Here is a 24,290-nt window from a genome sequence, read left to right as displayed (position 1 = left end):
CACTTCTTCCACCTGCCCAGCTTCATTATCTAAAACCAAGTCCAGAACCATGCCCTCTCTTGTTGGACTTGCTACATACTGGCCAAAAAAGTTCTCCTGAATGCATCTCAAGAATTCTGCTCCCTCCAATCCTTTCACACTAAAATTATCCCAGTTAATATTGGGGCAATTAAAATCTCCTACTATTACTGCCCTATTATTTATGCAGTTCTCAGAGATTTGCCTACATGTTTGCCCTTCTATCTCCCTCTGACTATTGGGGGTCTATAATACACTGCCAGTAATGTGACTGCCCCTTTTTTGTTCCCAAGTTCAATCCATATGGCCTCAATTGATGACCCTTCTAACATATCATCCCTCCTCACAGCTGTAATTATTTCTCTAACCAAAATTGCCGCCCCCTCACCCCCCTTTTTATCCCCCTCTCTATCTCGTCTGAAAACCCTGTAACCACGAATGTTGAGCTGTACCTCTTTAAGCCATGTTTCTATACTACCTATGATATCATACTCAAACCTGTCTATCTGTGCCCTCAGCTCATCTGCTTTATTTGCTATAGCCTTGCATTGAAATATATACCCTTGAGCACTGCCAATCTTTTTTTTTAATTTTCTATTCTTTGTTTCCTCTGTCTTCCAGTCTCACTCACTAGTTTCCTGCCTTCCATTTCTGGTTTTGCCCCATTTTAGTATACCCTCCGATTCCCATCCCCCTGCCCAACAGCACTAGCAAACCTCCCGGCAAGGCTTTTAGTCATAGCCCTATTGAGGTGCAAACTGTCTGGCTTGAACAGATCCCACCTCCCCCAGAACTGGCCCCAATGTCCCAAGAATCTAAAGCCCTCCCTCCTGCACCATCTCTCCAGTCATTCATCAGCTGTAACCTCCTATTTCTATGCTCACAAGCACATGGCACTGGGAGTAATCTGGAGTAATGTCTTAATGTCTAAAAGCTGCTTTCAGGACCTCCTCCCTCTTTCTATCTATTTCGTTGGTACCAATGTGGACCACAACTTCTAGCTGTTCAGCCTTCCCCTTAAGAAGGACCTGCAGCTGCTCCGTGACATCCTTGACCTTGGCACCAAGGAGGCAATATACCATCCTGGATTCACGTCGACGGCTGCAGAAATGCCTGTCTGTTCCCCTAACTATCAAATTCCCTATGACTATTTCTCTTCCACTCTTCATTCCCACCCATGCAGCTGAGCCGCCCATGGTGCCCCAAGCTTGACTCTTGCTACACACCTCTGAGGAACCAATGCCCTCACCAGCGCCCAAAATGGAAAAACCAGTTCATGAGCGAGAAAGACTCAGAGGACTCCTGCACTACTAGCGAGCCACATAACTAGGGAAGTAGAGAGGGTTTTAAACTAAATAGTGGGGCAAGGGCAAATTTAGGAAATGTGGTAAATCAAAGAGTAGAAACAAGGCAAGAAAGAACGGTATTAATATGGGAAAAAATAAACAGACCGTGACTGGAAGGGACAGTGAATACAAATCTAAGAGTAAATCAGCAGACTAAGGCTAGAGGTTACAAAAATAACAAAAGGACAAAACTAAAGGCTCTGTATCTGAACGCATAAAGCATTTGAAACAAAACAGATGAACTGAGAGCTCAAATAGAAGTAAGTACGATCTGACAGCCATTATAGAGACATGGCTGCAGGATGACCATAGATTGGGACCTGAATATTGAAGGGTACATGGCATTTAGGAAGGACAGGAAGCTAGGAAAAAATGGAGGGGTGGTGTCAATTAATGATGGGATGAGCACAATAGGGAGAGGTGACCTAAGTTCAGGAAACCAGGATGTAGAAGCGGTTTGGGTTGAGATGAGAACTGATAAATGCAAGAAGTCCCATGTGGGAGTGGGATATATGGGCCCCCGAACAGTAACCACACTAGAACGGGGTGTAAAGGAAGAAATAATGGCAACTTGTCAGAAAGGTAGAGTGATAAACAGGGGGGATTTTAATTTGCATATAGACTGGAAAAATCAGATTGGAAAAGGTAATTTTAGAGGACCTCTTATCTCATGTCCATAATCTAAATCAAAAGGACTAAAACCGGTATACTCATTAGGTGAATCTCTGGTGGCAAACAAAAGAATTCTAGCCCTTTATCTCAATCATGGGATTATTCATGACAGTATTGTTTTGAGATCTGATGGTACCATTCTAAAGCTCTTTGTGTCTGTGGGTGGTATGCTGAGGACTTTAACTGTGTTATACCCAGATTAATCAGAACTTCCTGGAAAATTTTAGACATAAAGTTGGAACCTTGATCCGATTGAATCTCAATTGGTAATCCACATCGAGTGAAAAACTGGGTTAACTTTTCTACCACTACCTGAGCATGAATTTAATTTATTTTTTATTTAGAGATACAGCACTGAAACAGGCCCACCGAGCCTGTGCCGACCAGCAACTACCCATTTATACTAACCCTACAGTAATCCCATATTCCCTACCACCTACCTACACTAGGGGCAATTTACAACGACCAATTTACCTATCACCTGCAAGTCTTTTGGCTGTGGGAGGAAACCGGGGCACCCGGCGAAAACCCATGCGGTCACAGGGAGAACTTGCAAACTCCGCACAAGTAGTACCCAGAATCGAACCCGGGTCCCTGGAGCTGTGAGGCTGCGGTGCTAACCACTGCGCCACTCCAAGAGAATGGCTTCTGGGAACCAAGTAGCCATATCCATAATAGTGAGTATATATTGATGTCTGCTTTTGTTTTTGGTAAAGGTCCCACACTGTCTACCAACACCGTACTGAATAATTCCCATACCAGTTTTTGGGGAACCAAAGGTGCCGGTTTTCTGGCAGGTTGCAGTTTTCCCACAATCTGGCACGTTTTACAAAACAGCACCACATCCTTGAAAAGACATGGCCAGTAAAAATGTCGACTTATGTGTGATTGTGTCTCCCGGATCCCTGCATGTCCCGCCATAGGAATTTCATGGGCTATCCTTAATATTTCCCGGCGATAGTTGGGTGCTACCACTATCTAGTGAACTACCATCCATTCTTTATCCGCAAGTCTGTGAGGAGGTTTCCACTTCCTCATCAGAATCCCATTTTTAATATAGTAGCCTTCTGGAACTCGTTTTCCTTCAGCTTCAGTTAGAGCTGATTTGTGCCACTTCATTTAATTCTGGATTGGCTTGTTGAGCCTTGATCAGAGAAGATTTATTGATTATCCAAATGCCCAAAGGAAGTTTCAGATATTTGGCGATCTGTCTATGGTGCCAATTTGACTTCCGACAATGGAACTTGTTTAGCCATTGTTTGGGTCACCTCACATGAAGGAAAAATTCCTGGAATCTTTTCCTGCAACTGTTCTGTCTCCTTGACTTCACGTGGTCCTTCCGTAACTACTGGAGAAGATACTGCCTTCCCTCCAGCCAAATCATTCCCCAGGAGTAGGTCAACTCTTCTACAGGCAAACTATGGACAACTCCTACGGTTACTGTTCCAGACATTAGGTCACACTCCAGACGCACCCAATAGAAAGGTACAGGTATATACTCCCTGCTGATACCATTCACTAAAACCTTGGCGTTCAATGCGCTCTCTGGTGGAACAGTTATTCCTTTCCCCAGAAAAAGAGTTTGGGTGGCTCCTGTATCCCCAAGTATAACTGTAGGTTTACCTGCCTCACTTGAGGGATAAGAGTTACTTTTCCTTTTGATGAGAATTCCCTATAACTCTCAGGTATCTTGTTCATGTCCCCGCACTCACAGCGGTTTTTTATTTGGCCTTACAGCTGCAGTCAGAGCTACAGCCTGATCTGCTGTACTCAGTCAGAGCCCCTTTCTCTGCATTGGCCTTGTGTACCCCAATAAGTCCCACGACTTGTCAATGTCACAGGACTTCACGTCGCGTTTGCAGACATTTTTAAAGTGGAGACATGGACGGCCGGTGGGTCTGATACCAGTGACGAGCTCGCTGTACTATGTGTCCTTGGGGATCCTGCCATCTTCCATGCGGCTCACATGGCCAAGCCATCTCAAGCGCTGCTGGCTCAGTAGGGTGTATATGCTGGGGATGTTGGCCGCCTCAGGGACTTCTGTGTTGGAGATACGGTCCTGCCACCTGATGCCAAGGATTCTCCGGAGGCAGTGAACATGGAATGAATTGAGATGTTGCTCTTGGCTGACATACATTGTCCAGGCCTCGCTGCCATAGAGCAACGTACTGAGGACACAGGCTTGATGCACTATGACTTTTGTGTTCCATGTCAGTGCACCATTTTCCCACACCCTCTTGGCCAGTCTGGACATAGCAGTGGATGCCTTTCCTATGCGCATGTTGATTTCTGCATTGAGAGACAGGTTACTGGTGATAGTCGAGCCTAGGTAGGTGAACTCTTGAACCACTTCCAGAATGTGGTTGCTGATATTGATGGATGGAGCATTTCTGACGTCCTGTCCTATGATCTTCGTTTTCTTGAGGCTGATGGTTAGGCCAAATTTGTTGCAGGCAGCCGCAACCCTGTCTGAGTCTCTGCAGACACTGTTCTGTGTGGGATGTCAATGCAGCATCGTCAGCAAAGAGGAGTTCCCTGATGAGGACCTTCCGTATTTTGATCTTCGCTCTTAGACGGGCAAGGTTGAACAACCTGTCATCTAATCTTGTGTGGAGGAAAATTCCTTCTTCTGAAGACTTTGAACGCATGTGAGAGGAACAGGGAGAAGAAGATCCCAAATAGTGTAGGTGCGAGAACACAGCCCTGTTTCACGCCACTCAGGATAGGAAAGGGGTCTGATGAGCCACCGCTATGCTGAATTGTGCCTTTCATATTGTCATGAAATGAGGTGATGATACTTAGTAGCTTTGGTGGACATCCAATCTTTGCTAGTAGTCTGAAGAGACCACGTCTGCTGACGAGGTCAAAGACTTTGGTGAGATCAATGAAAGCAACGTAGAGGGGCATCTGTTGTTCGCGGCATTTCTGCTGTAGCTGGCGAAAGGAGAACAGCATGTCAATGGTGGATCTCTCTGCTTGAAAGCCACACTGTTCCTCAGGGTAGACATGCTCAGCCAGCTTCTGAAGCCTGTTTAAAGCAACTCGAGCGAATACTTTCCCCACTATGCTGAGCAGGGAAATTCCACGGTAGTTGTTGCAGTCACCGCGGTCACCCTTGTTCTTATAGAGGGCGATGATATTGGCATAGCGCATGTCCTGTGGTACTGCTCCCTCATCCCAGCACAGTCAAAGCAGTTCATGGAGTGCTGAGAGTATCGCAGACTTGGCACACTTGATTATTTCAGGGGTAATGCTGTCCTTTCCGGGGGCTTTTCCACTGGCTAGAGAATCCATGGCATCACTGAGTTCCAATTTTGTTGGCTGTTCATCCAGCTCATCCATGACTGGCAGAGACTGGGCTGTATTGAGGGCTGTCTCAGTGACAACATTTTCCCTGGAGTACAGTTTTAGATTTAGATTTAGATTTAGAGATACAGCACTGAAACAGGCCCTTCAGCCCACCGAGTGTGTGTCGACCATTAACCACCCATTTATACTAATCCTACATTAATCCCATATTCCTACCACATCCTCACCTGTCCCTCAATTCCCCTACCACCTACCTATACTAGGGGCAATTTATAATGGCCAATTTACCTATCAACCTGCAAGTCTTTTGGCTGTGGGAAGAAACCGGAGCACCCGGAGGAAACCCACGCAGACACAGGGAGAACTTGCAAACTCCGCACAGGCAGTACCCAGAATTGAACCTGGGTCGCTGGAGCTGTGAGGCTGCGGTGCTAACCACTGCGCCACTGTGCCGCCTAGTTCTAGGTAGTGCTCCACCCAGCGGTCCATTTGCTTGCATTGGTCAGTGATTGTGTCCCCTGATTTAGACTTGGGGGGGCGATCTTCTTGATCGTTGGCCCAAAAGCGCTCTTAGTGCCATCATACATTCCTCTAATGTTTCCGGTGTCGGAGGCCAGCTACACACGTATTGCCAGTAGTCATTTGCACAGTGCCTGGCTGTTCTTTGTGTAGCGCTTCTGGCTACTTTTAAGTGCTACAGATGTAAACTTGCTGGGGGCTTTCTTGTAGTTCAACAGTGCAGTGCGCTTCGCGGCTATGACAGGTTCCAGCTCTTCAAAGTGAGATTGAAACCAGTCTGCATTCTGCTTCTCATTTGCTTCTAATTTGCTTTACCCTTTCAAATTCTATATAAGTCTCCCCAGGCTGTTTCCAGATGTTCTGAAATTTCTGCCTGTAAGCTTCAGGGACTAACTCACAATCAGTGAGAATAGCCTTTTTTGCCCTCTCATAATCTGCAGAAGCCTCCATAGAAAGCATAGCATAAAGTTCATGAGCTTTGCCTATCGACCTGCTTTGCCTGAGCAGTGTCTAGTTTTCCTTTGGCCACTTCATCCGTCTAGCTATCTTTTCAAAAGACATGAAAAATGCCTCTACATCCTTTTCCTCAAAATTCAGGAGGGCTTGGAAAAATTTAAAAAGCTCTCCACAGGGTCCTGGGCTGGAGTCAGCTCTTTCCTCACCAGAATTTTCACCGGAGTCATGGCCACCCTTTTGTTTTCGTTCCAGCCTTTTAAATTCAAATTCCATTTCTCACTCCCTTTCTCTCTCCTGCCTCTCTTCTCGTTCCCTTTTGAAATGCTCTCTCTTTTGCCCTTTCCTTTCTTTTTTTTTTCTTGCTCCCTTTCTCTGTCCTGAAATTCTAGCTCTAACCTCTTCATGTCTAACTGAATCTGTGCCAGTGTTACTGTGTCGTCTTCCGATTCCAATTGTCCCTCTGGCTCTTTCAAATTAATCTTCAGCTGACTGGCCACTAGAGCCTGAATTTCAGGTCACCTAGCTTTTGATCTTATATGTACCTTCAAGTGCTTCACCACACTGAACAGCTCACCAACGGACAATGCCTTTAAGGAACCATAATCTGTTCCAGGCTGTTGCACAAACACACTTGCATCAAAAGTTGCCATTCCAATGGTGTAAGCTGTACCCTAATGCACAAAAAAGCTGTTGTTTTCCTTTTCACCTTTTCAATGATTATTATTTCCACACAGAGCCCCCAGTTATATGGTATGACCGAGGTGGGAGGAGTGCACTGTCTTTCTCTAGTTCCACTTCTCCACAGGTCACAACATATATTTAAATGTTTACCCAGTTACCGATACGGCCGATTATATACTCTATTTTTATTTCAGAATAAAATCCACTGACCAGGTTTCTTTAATAAACAACAAAATGATTAGTTTATTATAAAACAAGACTTATCCAGTAGAGATGCAAAGCATTAACACACAGATTGAAATATGGAAGTTCCCTTTTAAAATTAGATACACAAACACCAGTTAAAGAAAAAATAATGACTTTTTCTCTGCGGAGATTTTTTTTTACAAAAAATGACAAAAAAAAAATACTTTGACCAAATACTTGTTAGTTCTTGAAGGAAAAGGAGAAGATATAGAATGATATCAGTTGTCCATTTATTCTGGTGTCCCAAATATGAGTAGATGGCTGTCAATGGGATCTTTATGGAGCAGTTCTCTTCAGGTGACGTCGAGGGTTAGTCTGCCGGGCTTACCAGGAGAAATGCAGCATCAGGCGTTTTAGCTATCACACTGGATTTTTCAGAGAGGTGGAGGAAAGATTAGCTGGGTGTTTCTCTCAGCAGGCTACAAACCCAACTGCCTCAAAAGAATATTCCAGAATGAAACCAACTCTTGACCACCATAAATCTTGACATATCACCTCTCTGTAAATGACTCCCCCAGTCACCAAGGCTTCTGTTGTTTATATAACTTAAGCCATGTGACATCAGTAAATGTTTTTAATTAGAAAGTTCAAGTCCTCCCAGTGACCGTTTTTAACAAAAAAAAAAGTCCAACATCTATGGAATCACTTCAGTCTCAAATGAATCCATCTTAACAATCTTCAACTACGAATGCTCAAAAAAATTTTTTTAAAAAAGAAACACTTTCATAACTGTAGTAAAGGGTTATTTGAAATATTTATGTTTTTCTATTATGCAGCTATTTGCACACAGTCCCTTACGGTGGATATTCACTGACCAATTTGCTTACCAGTTAAGTTGTACTCTCCTAGCTTGGAGTCAAAGGAAGAAAACTCACCAACTACTGGAGGTTGAAAAAAGTAGAAGAAAGGAGCACCTCCTTCCCCTCTTCACCAAACTTCCTCACTCACCAAACTCCCAGCTTCACACTCTGCCCAAGCCACACTCAGTGACAAGCTGCAAAACAGACCCCTTTATTTATACTACCTGAAACTCAGATGAGTCCGCTCTGCTACAGAAACCAGTTTAAAAAGCTACCTAATTAACTAATTTCAGGTCACACCACAGGTAAAGACTGCTCAGGCAGAAAGGGAATAGGTGACTGACAGGCAAAGTAGAAGAACTAAGCAGGTATGCAGGAGCCCCCTGGGTCCATCTCCCTCTAACAGATTTTCTGCTTTGGGAACTGTTGTGGGCGATATCTTCTCTGAGGAATGCAGCAAGAGCCTAGTCTGTGGAACCATGGGTGGCTTAGCTGCACAGGAGGGAAGGAAAAAGAGTGGGAGAGCTATAGTGATGGGGGATTCTATCATAAGAGGTACAGATAGGCATTTCTGTGGCCGCAAACATGACTCCAGGATAGTATGTTGCCTCCCTGGTGCTTGGGTCAAGGATGTCGCGGAGAGGCTGCAGGACATTCTGAAGGGGGAGGGTGATCAGTCAGAGGTCGTGGTTCACATTGGTACCAACAACATAGGTAGAAAGATGGATGATGACCTGCAACAAGAAATTAGGGAGCATGGTAGCAGATTAAACAGCAAGACCTCAAAGGTTGTAATCTCTGGATTACTCCCTGTGCCACGTGCAAGTGAGTATAGGAATAGGAGGATAGAGCAGATGAATGCGTGGCTGAAGACATGGTGCAGGAGGGAGGGCTTTAGTTTCCTGGATCACTGGGTCTGTTTCTGGCGAAGGTGGGACCTGCACAAGTTGGACGGGTTGCACCTGAACTGGAACACGACCAACATCCTTGCAGGAATGTTTGCTAGTGCTGTTGTGGGTGGTGGGGGGTGGGGGGGATGGGATACAGAGTGGAGGTACAGTAGGGGGTGATGCACAACCAAATATAGAAGAGAAATTAAGTCAGTCTGGAAGGCAGAGCAAATATGGACCTGTTAAGGCACAAGTGAATAATGCAAGGCTGGATTGCATCTATTTTAACGCAAGGAGTCTTACAAGTAAGGCAGATGAATTGAGGGTGTTGATGAACACGTGGGAATATGATATTGCTATCACAGAGGCATGGTTGAGGGAAGGGCAGGTCTGGCAGCTTAATATTCCAGGATATAGAATCTTCAGGCGGGGGGGGGAGTAAAAGAGGAGGAGCAGTATGGATCAAGAAGTCAATTACTGCAGTAAGGAGGGATGATATCTTAGAAGGTTCCTCAAATAAGGCCAAATGGGTAGAACTTAAAAACAAAAAGAGGGCAATCACTTTGGGAGTGTACTACAGGCCTCCAAACAGTAAGGGAGAGATAGAGGAGCAGATATGTAGGCAAATCTCAGAGAGGTGTAAAAATAATAGGGTAATAATAGTAGGGGATTTCAACTTCCCCAATATTAACTGGGATAGTTTTAGTGCAAAAGGCTTAAAGGGGATGGAATTCTTAAAATGCTTACAGGAGAGGTTTTTCAGCCAGCATGTAGAAAGCCCTACAGAGAAGGGGTTGTACTGGACCCAATCTTGGGGAATGAAGCCGGACTAATGGTAGAAGTGTCAGCGGGGGAGTATTTCGGGGATAGTGACCACAATTCTGTAAGATTTAAGGTAGTTATGGGAAAGGACAAAGATGGACTGGAAATAAAAGTACTGAATTGGGGGAAGGCCGATTTCAATATGATAAAACGGGATCTGGCCAAAGTGGACTGGGAGCAGCTACTTGTAGGAAAGTCTACATCAGACCAGTGGGAGTCATTCAAAAAGGAAATAGTGAGAGTTCAGGGCCAATATGTTCCTGTAAAGGTGAAGGGTAGGACCAACAAGTCCAGGGAACCCTGGATGTCAGGGGAATATAGAGGATTGGATAAGGGGAAAAAAAGGAGGCATATTACAGATTCAGAGTGCTGAAAACAGCGGAGGCCCTAGAGGAGTATAGAAAATGTAGGGAGTACTTAAAAAAAAAAAGTAATTAGGAGAATGAAGAGGGGGCATGAAAAAACACTGGCGGGCGAGATGAAGGAAAATCCCAAGGCGTTTTATAAGTATATTAAGGGCAAGAGGATAACATGGGGAAGAGTAGGGCCCATTAGGGGCCGAAGTGGCAATGTGTGTGTGGAGCTGGAGGACATTGGTGAGGTTTTAAATGATTTACTTTTCATCTGTGTTCACTATGGAGAAGGATGATGTAGGTGTAGAGGTCAGGGAGGAGGATTGTGATATACTTGAACAAATTAGCATTGAAAGGGAGGAGGTATTAGTGAGGCAATATGTGAGGCAAGGGAGGAGATTGCAGGGGCTTTGACACAAATTTTCAAATCCTGTCTGGCCACAGGAGAAGTGCCAGAGGACAGCGAATGTGGTAACATTATTCAAGAAGGGTAACAGGGATAAACCTGTTAATTACAGGCCAGTGAGTCTAACATCAGTGGTAGGGAAACTATTAGAAAAAATTCTGAGGGACAGGATTAATCTCTGATTGATCAAGGATAGTCAGCATGGCTTTGTCAGGGGGAGATCATGCCTAACAAATTTGATTGAATTTTTTGAGGAGGTGACTAGATGTGTAGATGAGGGTAAAGCAGTTGATGTAGTCTACATGGACTTCAGTAAAGCTTTTGATAAGGTCCTGCGTGGGAGATTGGTTAAGAAGGTAAGAGCCCATGGGATCCAGGGCAATTTGGCAAATTGGATCCAAAATCGGCTTAGTGGCAGAAGGCAGGGGGGTGATGGTCGATGGTTGTTTTTGCGATTGGCAGCCTGTGACCAGAGGTGTACCGCAGGGATTGGTGCTGGGACCCTTGCTGATTGTAGTGTACATTAATGGTTTAGACATGAATATAGGAGGTATGATCAGTAAGTTCGCAGATGACATGAAAATTGGTGGTGTCGTAAATAGTGAGGAGGAAAGCCTTAGATTACAGGACGATATAGATGGGCTGCTAAGATGGGCGGAGTAGTGGCAAATGGAATTTAATCCTGAAGTGTGAGGTGATCCATTTTGGGAGGACTAACCAGGCAAGGGGACCCTAGGAAGTACAGAGGGTCAGAGGGACCTTGGTGTACTTGTCCATCGATCACTGAAGGCAACAGCACAGGTAGATAAGGTGGTTAGGAAGGCATATGGGATGCTTGCCTTTATTAGCCGAGCATAGAATATAAGAGCAGGGAAGTCATGATGGAGCTGTATAAAATGCTAGTTAGGCCATAGCTGGAGTACTGTGTACAGTTCTGGTTGCCACACTTTAGGAAGAATGTGATTGCACTGGAGAGAGTGCAGAGCAGATTCACCAGGATGTTGCCTGGGCTGGAGCATTTCAGCTATGAAGAGAGACTGGATCAGCTAGGGTTGTTTTCCTTCGAGCAGAGAAAGCTGAGGGGGGACCTGATTGAGGTATACAAAATTATGACGGGCATAGATAGGAAGAAACTTTTTCCCTTAGCAGAGGTGTCAATAACCGGGGGCATAGATTTAAGGTAAGGGGCAGGAGGTTTAGAGGGGAGTTAAGGAAAAAAAAATTTCATCCAGAGGGTGGTTGGAATCTGGAACACACTGCCTGAAGGGCTGGTAGGAACCGTCCCAACATTTAAGAAGTATTTAGATGAGCACTTGAAACGCCATAGCATACAAGGTTATGGGCCAAGTGCTGGAAAATGGGATTAGAATAGACAGGTACTTGATGGCCGGCACAGACACGATGGGGTGAAAGGCCTGTTTCTGTGTTGTATAACTCTGTGACTCTAAGTGCTACTTGATAGTTCTGTCAACGACACCTTCCATCGTTTTTCTGATGATTGAGTGGAGCTGATGGGGCAGTAATTGGCTGGATTGGATTTGTCCTGATTTTTGTGTATAGGTCATACCTGGGCAAATTTCCACTGTCGGGCACAACTAGTTCTGGAGTACAAGTCTTCAGTACTAAAGCTGGGCTGTTGTCAGGACCCATGGTCTTTGATGTATCCAGTGCCTTCAGTCGTTTCTTGATACCACCTGGAGTGAATCAAATTGGCTGAAGACTGGCATCTGTGATGTTGGGGACCTCAGGAGGCTGGGATGAATCACCCTCAGCACTTCTGGCTGAAGATGGTTACAAATGCTTCCACCTTTTCTTTTACCTTGATGTGCTGGGCTCCCCCATCATTGAAGATGGAGATATTTGTTTAGCCTCCTCCTCCTGTTATTTATTGAATTGTCCACCACCATTCATGACTGGGGGTGGCAGGACTGCAGAGCTCTGAACTGATCCATTGGTTGTGGGATCGCTTAGCTCTCTCTCTATCACATGCTGCTTCCACAGTTTGGCATGCAAGTAGGCCTGTGTTGTAGCTTCAACATGGTTGACACTTTATTTTTAGGTACACCTTTTGCTCCTGGCATGCCCTCCTGCACTGCTCATCGAACCAGGGTTGATCTCTTGGTTTGATAGTAATAGTAGAGTGGGGGATATGCCGGGCCATGAGGTTTGTTACGACCGAGGCAGGAGTAATGCACTGTTAATTCAGTCCCACTACTCCACAGGTCACAGCATATTAGCAAAGTTTCCCACCTACTGGAAAAATAGACAAATTAATCACTTTATTTATCCCCAGAATAAAGCATGCCAAACCATGTTTCTTTAAACAACAACAAAATTAACTATTTATTAATAAACCAAGTTTTAAATGATAATGAGATGAATCTGTATGTATGAAAAGATTTTAGAACTCAATCTTTCCTAACCCTCATGTACACACATACATTCAAAAATCGGTTAACTGGGGAAAATGGTTATATTCATTTTATAAACAGTTTCTTAGGGATGCTAAAATAACTGGGTTGTAACTTCTGGTGGGTTGTTTCTGGAGTGATGAGGTGTCCCAGAGTTGAAAAGTCAGATGCTACTCTGTTTCTTCAGGTGAAATTAATGAACAGTCTATGGTGGGTAGGTGTTCAAGGTAGTTCATCTGCAATAGGCGTCACACAGATCTTTTAGCGACGGGTTGTAGCAACAGGTCTATTTACGTTTTAAAGTAACAGTCCAACAGTAGAAACTTTCTTGAGAGTTCAGGAACTTCCAAAACACAAAAGTCAACAGGACTTACTCTCAGCAAAGGAGCCTTCTCCACAGAACACAGCAACAATAGAATTCAGTCTTCAGGCAGGGATTCTTGACTGGAGGCAACAGCAATTTGCCACACCTGAAACATAGGCTTCCTTTCTCCAAAGCAGTGTTTCTCCACAGAGTATAGCAATTCCTCGTTTCTCTGTCTCGTCCTCTTTGATACAGGAATTATTTTCCAAGAGAGAGAGTTTACTGGGCTGTATTCCTGGCCAGTTTCTAGCAGTAACTCTTTTTGCTGCTCACAGTTCCCCTGGTCACTTTTACACCTTGAAATGCAGAGTTTATTTTCAGAGAGAATAGGTCTTTTTCTGTGTTCCATCAGCAAAAACACAGCTCCAGCCATTGCTAACTGTTCTGTTTCCCTCTGGTTTCTCTCACTGCAGAACTGAAACTGAAAGCCTTTTTTAACAAACAATAAAAATCACAACATAATCGTAAAACCCTCAGGTTGCTTGGATACAAAATGCCCTGCAGCCTGGACTTCAAATACTACAAGTCTCTGCAGTTGCTGTTCACAGAAAGCAGCAACAGATCTTAAAGGCACACATACCTCCTAGTTTTTTTTTAGAAAAAACAAAACCCTAATGACTGGTTACAGATTGTGGTTGAATACAATTCTGCTGCTCTTGATGGCCCACAGCGCCTCATGCATGTCCAGTTTAAAGTTGCTAGATCTGTTCTGAATTTATCCCATTTAGCAAAGTGGTAGTGCCACGTGACACGATGGAGGCAATGCTTAGTGTGAAGATAGGACTTCGTCTTCACAACTTCTGTGCGGTGGTCACTACTACCTATACTGTCATTTCCAGATGCATCTGCAGCAGGTAGATTGTTGAAGACGAGATCTAGTAGGATTTTCCTTCATCACCTGCCGCAGGCCCAATCTGGAAGATATGCCCTTCAGGACTCTGCCAACTGCGATGCTACCGAGCCACTCTTGGTGATGGACATTGAAGTCCCCCACCCAGAGTACATTCTGTGCCCTTGCCATCCTCAGTGCTTCTTCCAAGTGGTGTTCAACATGGAGGAGTACTGATTCATCAGCTGAGGGAGGGCGGAAGGTGGTAATCAGTAGGAGGTTTCCTTGCCCATGTTTGACCTGATGCCATGAGACTTCATGGGGTCCAGAGTGATTATTGAGGACTCCCAGGGCAACTCCCTCCCGACTGTATACACTGTGCCACCATCTCTGCTGGGTCTGTCAGGACATACCCAGGGATGGTGATGGTGGTGTTCTGGACATTGGCTGTAAGGTCTGATTATAAAAGTATGACTATGTCAGACTGTTGCTTGACTAGTCTGTGAGACAGCTCTCCCAATTTTTGCACAATCCCCCAGATGGTAGTAAGGAGGACTTTGCAGGGTTGGGTGTGTCATAGTCGTTTCCTGTGCCAAAGTCAATGCCAGGTGATGCGTCCGGTTTTATTCCTTTTTAATTTTTCGATAGTGACTTGCTAGGCCATTTCAGATGCAGTTACGAGTCAACCACATTGCTGTGGATCTGGAGTCACATGTAGGCCAGGCCAGGTGCGGACAGCAGATTTCCCTACATTAGTAAACCAGATGGATTTATACGACAGTCAATTATAGTTTCATAGTACCATTACTGAGACTAGCTTTCAATTGTAGATTTTGTATTAATTAATTACATTTATTAATTAATTCTACCAACTGCCATGGTAAGATTTGAACCCGTGTCCTGGGCCTCTGGATTACTAGTCCAGTGACATTACCATTACGTCACCGTCTCCCCTAAAGCCTTACCCACCAATGATAAACTGACCAGCCTGTAGTTACTAGGAATGTCTTTACACCCTTTTTTGAACAAGGGTGTCACATTTGCTACCCTCCAGTCCTCTGGCACCTTCCCTGTATCTAGGGAAGATTGGAAGATTTATGGCAAGCCAGCCTGCTATCTCCACCCGACTTCCTTGGGATACAAGCCATCCGGACCAGGTGACTTATCCACTCTAAGCATAGCCAGCCTTTCCAGTACATGCTGTCGACCAATTTTCACCCCATCCATTACCAGCTAGTCTCAGTTTCATGGTACCATTACTATCATTGATTGTTGTTAAGACCCATCTGGTTCACTAATGTCCTTTTAGGGAAAGAAATCTGCTGTCCTTACCCTGTCTGGCCTACATGTGTCTCCAGACCCACAGCAATGTGGATGACTCTTAACTGCCCTCTGAAATGGCCTAGTAAGCCACTCATTTCAAGGGCAATTAAGAATGGGCAAAAAGTGCTGGCCTGCCAGCGACACCCACATCCATGAAAGAATAAAAAGAAGAAAGATCTCTTACACTACTAGGTTAGACTTTCTAACTGGTTCAATAAGTCTTGGGGCTGGATTTTACTGTAGGCAGAAGGGACTTCACCATGGACATAAAAGTCAGTGGCGAACCCGCTTCCGCATAGCCCAGGGATCTGGCCCGCATTTTATGGCTCCCCGGGCTTTAATTGTCCCGAGGCGGACCTTCCACCCCCTTGAGGGAGGAGGTCCCTCCTCAGTGAGCTGCTGCCCAATCAGCAGGCCGGCAGCTCATAGCCCCAGCAGCGCCACCAGGAGCAGTGGCCACTGCTGGGACTGCAGCCCAGCCGAGGCCATGGAGCCAGGACTTCAGGTAACTTGGGCTTGCCGTGGGGGGTGGGGTGGGGGGGCGGGGGTGATCGGTTGTGACGGCGAGGCAAGGGTAGGGAGGCATCTTGGGTTCCAGGGTGGGTTGGGAGGTGGGGACGGCCCTCAATCAGGCACCCTGTGCCTGACTGCCACGACACTGCCACTGGCGCACGGAAAGGCCGGCAGCTATCACTGGGCAGCCTTTCACGTCCCCAGAATGCCCGCTTGCCACAGGTAAAATACCCGTGGAGCTGGCGAGTGCCCTTAAGTGGACGTTAAGTGGCCACTTAAGGGCTTTGGCCTCGGGCGGGCGGGTCATTTCCCCCCTTCTTCCCCCCCCCCCCCCCCCCCCCCCACCCCCGACCACCTTAAAGTTGGCTGGAAGTGAGAGCAGGGCAGGAAGGCCTCCCGGAGCCTCCCGCTCAATTTTATGCCACCTCATGCCACCATCCAACCCGCTGGGGCTGCTTAAAATTCAGCCTTTGAACTTTGGTACGATTGATAAAAGAGGCTGAATTAAATACGCTGGTTAAAATCTTGTCTGTTTTGAGTGCAGTGAGTACAGCATATCTCAGCTGGATCAGAAAATTTGAAATATTAATGTGATTTTCTTTTGTGATTTTGTGACAGGATATCAGACCGTTCCATGCAGGGAGATGTCAGTATTATTCTAGTGGTACTCCATACCCTTCAAGTGATTACAATGCAGAGGTATGTTTGCCAGTACTGTCTAAGCATTGTTACTGTGTTGTCATTTCTGAGTGATCAAAGTTTCTCTTCACTGTGGTTCACACGTAGCAAACGTGGAAATTCTGAATTACGTTTACAGATCCATTTTATTCCTGTTTCTTTGGTTTGGTCCCTATCTTTTGGTTTAGTCTATCTCTGTGTGCAGTTAAGATAATTCCCGACAAGAACTTTGTGATCAGTGGAAGATACTGTGTGGCAGCTGGGTACTTCCCCACAGAGAGGGAGGGATATTCAGAGGATGAATCACCCCAAGCAGCGCTTGTTCATCTTCCTTGGGACCTTTTCTAGTCCATCTGATCTAGTACTGTACCTCAATGTGACTTGATAAGAGGTTAGGAAGGCATATGGGATACTTGCCTTTATTAGCCAAGGCATAGAACATAAAAGCAGGGAGGTGATGATGGAGCTGTATAAACCGCTAGTTAGGCCACAGCTGGAGTACTATGTACAGTTCTGGTCACCACATTATAGGAAGGATGTGATCGTCCTGGAGAGGGTGCAGAGGAGATTCACCAGGATGTTGCCTGGGCTGGAGCGTTTCAGCTATGAAGAGAGACTGAAAAGGCTAGGGTTGTTTTCTTTAGAGCAGAGAAGGCTGAGGGGGGACATGACTGAGGTATACAAAATTATGAGGGGCATTGATAGGTTAGATAGGAAGAAACTTTTTCCCTTAGCAGAGGGGTCAATAACCAGGGGGCATAGATTTAAGGTAAGGGGCAGGAGGTATAGAGGGGATTTGAGGGAAGAACATTTTGGTTGGAATCTGGAACGCACTGCCTGAAGAGGTGGTAGAGGCAGAAACCCTCACAACATTTAAGAAGTATTTAGATGAGCACTTGAAACACCATAACATACAAGGCTATGGACCAAGTGCTGGAAAATGGGATTAGAACAGATAGGTGCTTGATAGCCAGCACAGACACAATGGGCTCTATGACTGTATGATGTAGTGAGATTTGAACTCATGACCTCTGGGTTGGTATCATAACCACTACACTGCTGTGCCCACAGGACTGCTTGATATGAATGTATTTCCTTCTCTCTTCCTCTACCGCCCATCTGCAAACAACCTTTCACATATTGCCTGAGTGTGTGGAAGGGCAACGTGCTCACAGATATCTGTAGATTCTGTAATAATTAGGAATTAGGAAGTGAGAGAGTGATCCCACTGAAAGCACTGCATGAATTTTCAGGCATGTCATGTCTGGAATACAACCAATCATTTATATTCTGGGATTTTCAAGATTACCCAGAATGAGCAGAGCATTGGGGGTGGTGTTGGTATGGGGAGAGAGCTAAGGAGGGAATTGAGGAGAAATTCCAGTGAGCAATATTTTTTATAATTTCTAATGTTCTATCTGGAGTTGAGCGTATTCTTCAAAGGCTTAGACAGGTTCGGAATAGTCTACAACAGTGATAATTGCACAGGTTCAAAAGGATAGAATGATCCTTACTCATTTCTTGTGCAATACTTTTCTTTTTGTTTCTCATCTTGTTTCTTTTGAACTTTCTCTCCTCCTCTACTGCTCGAATACAATGTCTTATCCTGAAGTGATTTCCCTGGGAGGTAATACCTCACCCAACTAGTTCACCTTTATGTGGGTACCTGGACAGTAATTGCAGTTGTAAGATCTGGAAAAGACTGTTGGTACGGGTTTGGAATTGGGCCATTTAATCTCTGGAGTCATGACTACAAACCCAGTCCTTTTCTCATCTGGCTAATAATCAACATTGGCTCATGTTTTTATTTCTCTCTCCCTTCTCCACCTTCACTCCACCTGACACGCCAACACCACCAAGTTTGATAAACACTGAGACCAGTTGTGATGAAACTGTTATTCCAAGGATTAGGCATAAGACCTTCCTGATCTATATGGCTCCATTATGCAGTAAAATCATCTATATACCCATTGACTTTTTTGAGTTTTGTTTTGGACAGAATTACCAACAAAACTAGTTTGGTAGAAGTTACATGCTCGGAAATGTTGAAATATGTGTTTCCCTCAAAGGGCATTCTGCACTCAAAACATGAAACCCACAACTGTTATGCTCACTTCATTAAAAAAAATATGATTATTTATGGGTAAAGGTAGCTCCTTAAATGAAGTTATTGCGAGAGATGCTCTGGCTACAATCAGATAGGCAGAAGTGGAACCAAGGAGTCTCACTGGGCTGCACAACAGAGGAAAGTGGTGAAGGAGGATGGTGTTGACGATGTATGTCAAAGGCTGCAGAAAGGTTAAGGGGGACGTCGCAGTCACCAAGGACGTACTGTAGTTTGTGACTTTAGGGTAGTTTTGGAGCTGTGTCAGTAGTGGTAATCTGAAGAAATTCAGATAGTGGTGCAGGAAAGATAGTCACAAATTTGGGAAATGACGACATGTTGAAACACATTGGATTTGGGGCCATAGTTTGTATTCGAATATGGTTTATTTGGGAAGGGGTGATAGTTTTGAAAGGAAGTGGAACATTATTGGAGGAGAGGGAACCATTTACAATGTTAGCTGACATGGGAGCCAGGAAGGGAAGTTAGATGGTCAACAATTTAGTGGGAATGCTGTCAAGGGAGCAGGAGATGGGCCTCGAACAAGGTGAGTTTGAGGAGGACATGAGGGAGATGGTAAAGAAAGACGTGGGTTCCAAGTTGGATGGGGGGAACCTTTTGGGGATGTTTGGCTTTGGGGACGAGGGAAAGCAGCAGGGGTAGCTGAACAGATGGTCCCAAATATTACTGACATATAAGCTTCACACACCTATTATTGACAGTGAGGTGGAGGGAGGAAGGAAGAGTGGGTTGGTTTAGTTTTTGTTGTGCATAATGTTCCTAGTAATTGGTGGTTTTGGAGACGAGTGTAAGGCTGATGGCACTTGATGCGGTCCAGTTAAAGCTGATGATGGAGGGCGATGTAAGCTTCCTGTCATCAAGGGATGTTGACAGCATTGATTTATTGCTATTGTTATTTTCAATAACCTGAATCATAGAATATAGTATGAGTCACACACTGTGATGGTATGACTGTAATGAGACCATGTTTCTGGTTTCCGAAGAACTGAGAATGGGAGGGATTTTTGTTATTTTTCAGTGAGGCATTTACAGAGTTTCCCTTCAAGCCTGGGCAACGATACATTACCAGATCCCACAATATTTCAGAAGAGTTGGTCTGCCTCTCTAATACAGTCCAAAAATCATAACCATCATTTTAAAAAGGAACTGGATAAGCAATTGTAAAGAACATATCTAAACAAACACAACGAAAGGCCATAGAAGTAGAATTAGAGTAGATATCTCCAGTTGAAGAGCTATCAGCTGCGAAAGTTTGATGGGCCAAATGGCCTCCTCCTGTTTTGCAGTTTCTGAGCACTGCCATGGTTCGTACTGAAAATTATGACATGATATTCACTATGCAGTAACTGACTGAGTGTTTCACAAGGGGTGATATGAAAGAAAAAAAAGTGATTTTTTTTTTCCTAAAACAATATTCTAATCACAGAAGACAAAGTCGGGACTAATGGGTCTTTTTCAGGTTGGAAAGACGTAACTAGTGGAGTTCCACAACGATCAGTCCTAGGACCTCAATCATTTACTATCTATATTAATGACTTGGAGGAGGGGGCAGAGTGTAATATATCCAAATTTGCTGATGATACAAAAACAGATGGGAAGGCATGTTGTGATGAGGACATAAGGAATCTGCAAGGGGATATAGATAGGTTGAGTGAGTGGGCAAAAACTTGGCAGATGGAGTTTAATGCAGGAAAGTGTGAGGTCATGCACTTTGGTAGGAAGAATCAAAAGGCAGACTATTACTTAAATGGAAAGAGACTTCAGAAAAGTGCAGCACAGAGGGATCTGGGTGTTCTTGTGCATGAAACACAAAAGGTTAGCATGCAGGTGCAGCAGGTAATTAAGAAGGTAAATGGAATTTTGGCCTTTATTGCTGGGGTGTTGGAGTTTAAAAATAGGAAAGTCTTGTTACAACTGTACATGGTGTTGGTGAGGCCGCACCTGGAGTATTGTGTACAGTTTTGGTCCCCGTATTTAAGAAAGGATATGCTTGCATTGGCAGTACAAAAGAGATTCACTAGGTTGATTCCTGGGATGAAGAGGTTGAGTTATCAAGAATGGCTAAACAGGTTAGGCCTTTATTCATTAGAGTTTAGAAGAATGAGGGGTGATCTTATTGAAACGTACAAGATTCTGAGGGGGCTTGACAGGGTAGATGTTGAGAGGATGTTTCCACTAGTGGGGGAATCGCGAACTAGGGGACATAGTTACAGTTTAAGGGACACTCATTTAAAACTAAGTTGCAAAGGAATTTCTTCTGAGTGTAGTGAATGTCTGGAATTCTCTACCCCAGAGAGTTGTGGAGGCTAGATCACTGAAAGTATTTAAAGAGGAGGTAGATGGATTTTTGAAATATCGGGGAGTTGAGGTCTGGGGCAGATCAGCCATGATCTTATTGAAAGGCAGGGTAGGCTTGAGGGGCTGAATGGCCCATTCCTGCTCCTATTTCTTATGTTCTTGTGTTAAATTTGTTTTCAATCCTTTAGTTGCAATTTGCAGACATCTTTCTCTACCTCTGCCATTGCCACAGCTCAGTTTTTGTTGCAGATTTCTATATCATTGTTAGAAAACAATCTCCAGCCATTAATTTCAAGTAATCATCAGGGCTCGGCGACAATAATGTCCTCTGTTGTACGGCAGAGTCCAAATATTTTTCCAACCTTATGTACGGTACATGCGAATTCAAAACTGCATTATGAATTTTCCTTCTTTTCCTCCCACCCTCCCCCCAGTTTTTTTCTCCTCCCTCAAGCTGAGGGGATCACGTTGCATTTGGATTGGAGAAATTGGTGTTCTGGTACCTTGGCCGAGTTGCCATTCTTCTTATGTGAACCCTAGACAATGATGTTTAACCTGGTGATTGGGCGTATAAGGCATTCCAGCTGAGCTTTAATCCTCTCCTTGCACATGCACTTTCTAACAAGAGTCACTGCATAGCAATCAAGAGCCCTGGCTGATTAGTTTCCCCTTTTCCCTTTTTCTTAACTAGGTATACAGGCCAATGGTAAAGATGCAACCATTAGCCAAAAGAATTTGGGGGAGAGCTCGAGAACAGTTCCAGGATGTGGGGGAGAGGGCATGGCAGTCCCTTAATGGAACCCAAATGAGATTGACAAACTTGTCCCCAACTAGGGGTTGAGTCTGGGGTCTTTCTGATGTATATGGCTCAGTACAGAGGGCAGTCTATTCAACTGTCGTAGCAGTCCCATCTACCAAGCCTGACATTTTTAAGAGGTTAACTTTGTCAACTTTACAAGTGGCTAAAATGCCATCTTGCATTTTAAGGGTTAACATTAACCGTTTTCAAAGCGACATGGGGTAATTTTGACTTTGGGCAATAATATAAAACGAGCACTTTTGGATCAACTGCCTGCGAGACAACTCTCCCAATCTTCATTTCTGAAAAGGTGAAAAGCAACATCCAGTGTCAGTATCAAGACTTCTCAGCCCAGGTATAAACTTTCCTCTATTCTGTCCTCAGAAAAGCACCCCTTACTGCAATAATGTGAATTTTCCCCACTTCTCACGTCAGCCATTAAGGCCCTTAAGCAAAATAGCCAATTATGAACAACTTTGTGCTGTAGACTAATTGGAACTAGGCTGAGACTGTCCACTTCATTTCAGAACCATTGCAGTCATCTTTCAGATCAAAAGTCTGGATCAGATTTTAGTGGTAATATCCCAAACAATCTTACTAAAATAGCAATGATTTTTGATTCACTTTCCAATAACATAGGAAGGAACATAAAAACAAGAGTAAGCCATTCAGCCCCTCCATTCTGTTCTGCCATTCAATTAGATTGTGGCTGATCTGTATCTTAATGCCATCTATCCACCTTGGTTCCATAAGCCTTAATTAATACCTCTGCCTATCAAAAATCTCTCATTCTCCATTTCATATATCATTTTGGTACATCTGCGCTGCTCCCCCTCCATGACCAATGTATCCTTCCTGAGGTGTGGTGCCCAGAACTAAATCCAGTACTCCAGATGAGGTCTCACCACAGCTCTGTACAGCTGTAACATAACTTCTACCCCTTTGTATCGCAGCCCTCTTGGATAAAGGTGGACAGTCCATTAGCATTTTAATTCATTTGTGCCTGCCCACTAACCTTTAGTAGTTTCCATCCTTTAGACCCCTAAATATAATGGAACATAGCCTTCTTCTGCACTGTAAGATTCTTATTGGCCTGTCATGCTTGTACCAGCTCTTCGAAAGAGCTGTCTGTCCTATTTAGTCTCATACTCCAGCTTTATCCCTATAATCCTGCAAATTAGCCCTTTAATATATGTCCAGTTGCCTTTTGAAAGTTCCTGTGAAATCTGATTCCACCACCCTTTCAGATAATGCACTCTATATCTCAACAACCTTCTGTGAAAAAGTTTCTCCTCATTTCCCTTCTCGTTCTTTTGCCAATTATTTTAAATCTATAATCTCTGGTAATGACCCACTTGTTAGAGGAAACAGTTTCTCCCTACTTTAGAGTCAGAGTTTTACAGCACAGAAACAGGCCCTTTGGCCCAACGCGCCTATGCCAACCATCAAGCACCCGTTGAAAACTAATCCCACTTCCCTGCACTTGGCCCCGTTCTTGCTTTTTCAAAATCTCTTGTAATTTCTTTACCTTTATTAGGTCTCCCCTTAACCTTCCTGCTCCAAGAACAATCCCAGCTGCTCCGATCTCTGCACTTAACTGATGTCCCTCATCCCTGGTATCATCCTGGTAAACCTCCTCTGCAACCTCTCCAAGGCCTTGACATCCTTCCTAAAGCATGATGCCCAGAATACTCAATACTCCTGCTGAGGCCTAACCAGAGATTTGCAAAGTTTTAGCATGACTTCATTTTCTTTGTATTTAATGCTCCTATTTACAAAGCCATGTACCTCAGTCATGCCCTCTGCCTCCAAAAGAAGATTTATTTTTTGGTCCTTAATCAGCCCCATTCTTCTTTTGACTACCCTTTTATTTTTTTATATGTTTGTTATAAGATTTTTTGGTTCCCTTTTATGTTATTCACTAACTTTTTCACATATTCTCTCTTTGCCCTTACCTCCTTTTTCAATTTCCCCCTGCGCCCTTTGAATTCTGCCTGATTTTCCACTGTATTTGTTACCTGACATTTGTTATAAACCTCACTAGGGAGCTCTAGCTTTGGATGCCCGATCTTTCCCCCTTATGGGAATATGTTTGGTTTGTATCCGAACTATTTCTGCCTTGAAGATCAGTCATTGCCCATTCACTGTTTTCTTGGCCAATCTTTGTTAGATGTGCTTTTACTTTTCAGCAAAATGTACAAGTACATAAATTTTCCTGTATATCTATCCCCTCCTCACTATTTGGGGTTCACATTTGGATAAGCACCCAGAAATGTACAGCTCCTTTTCCGTTCCTTACTCTAAATAGATTTAGTCTTTGAGTCCTCTAGTATATTGTATCTCTGTAAAACTGCAATGTTATCTTGATCAGTGCTGACACCCCCACCTTTCATCTTTCCCTCCCTTTCCCTCCTGAATATGCTGTAGCCAGG

General features: G+C 44.3%; 2 protein-coding genes across 3 annotated transcripts in view; one reads left to right on the top strand and one right to left on the bottom strand.

Annotated features, from left to right (window-relative positions):
- The window catches only part of zbtb33 (zinc finger and BTB domain containing 33), a 156,223-nt gene that overhangs the window by 48,888 nt on the left and 83,045 nt on the right, over positions 1-24,290 (bottom strand). The gene's annotated exons all lie outside the window — the stretch shown is intronic.
- Positions 1-24,290, top strand: part of tmem255a (transmembrane protein 255A) — a 101,596-nt gene that overhangs the window by 50,886 nt on the left and 26,420 nt on the right. The window contains exon 5 of the mRNA XM_068047202.1: positions 16,577-16,657. Coding sequence (XP_067903303.1) covers positions 16,577-16,657 — 81 coding nt within the window. The remainder of the gene's footprint in view (positions 1-16,576; positions 16,658-24,290) is intronic.

This window comes from Heterodontus francisci, chromosome 15 (genome assembly GCF_036365525.1).
Source record: "Heterodontus francisci isolate sHetFra1 chromosome 15, sHetFra1.hap1, whole genome shotgun sequence".
NCBI classification, from domain to species: domain Eukaryota; kingdom Metazoa; phylum Chordata; class Chondrichthyes; order Heterodontiformes; family Heterodontidae; genus Heterodontus; species Heterodontus francisci.
Note: the sequence above shows the minus strand (reverse complement) of the source record. Positions and strands in the feature narration are given on the sequence as shown.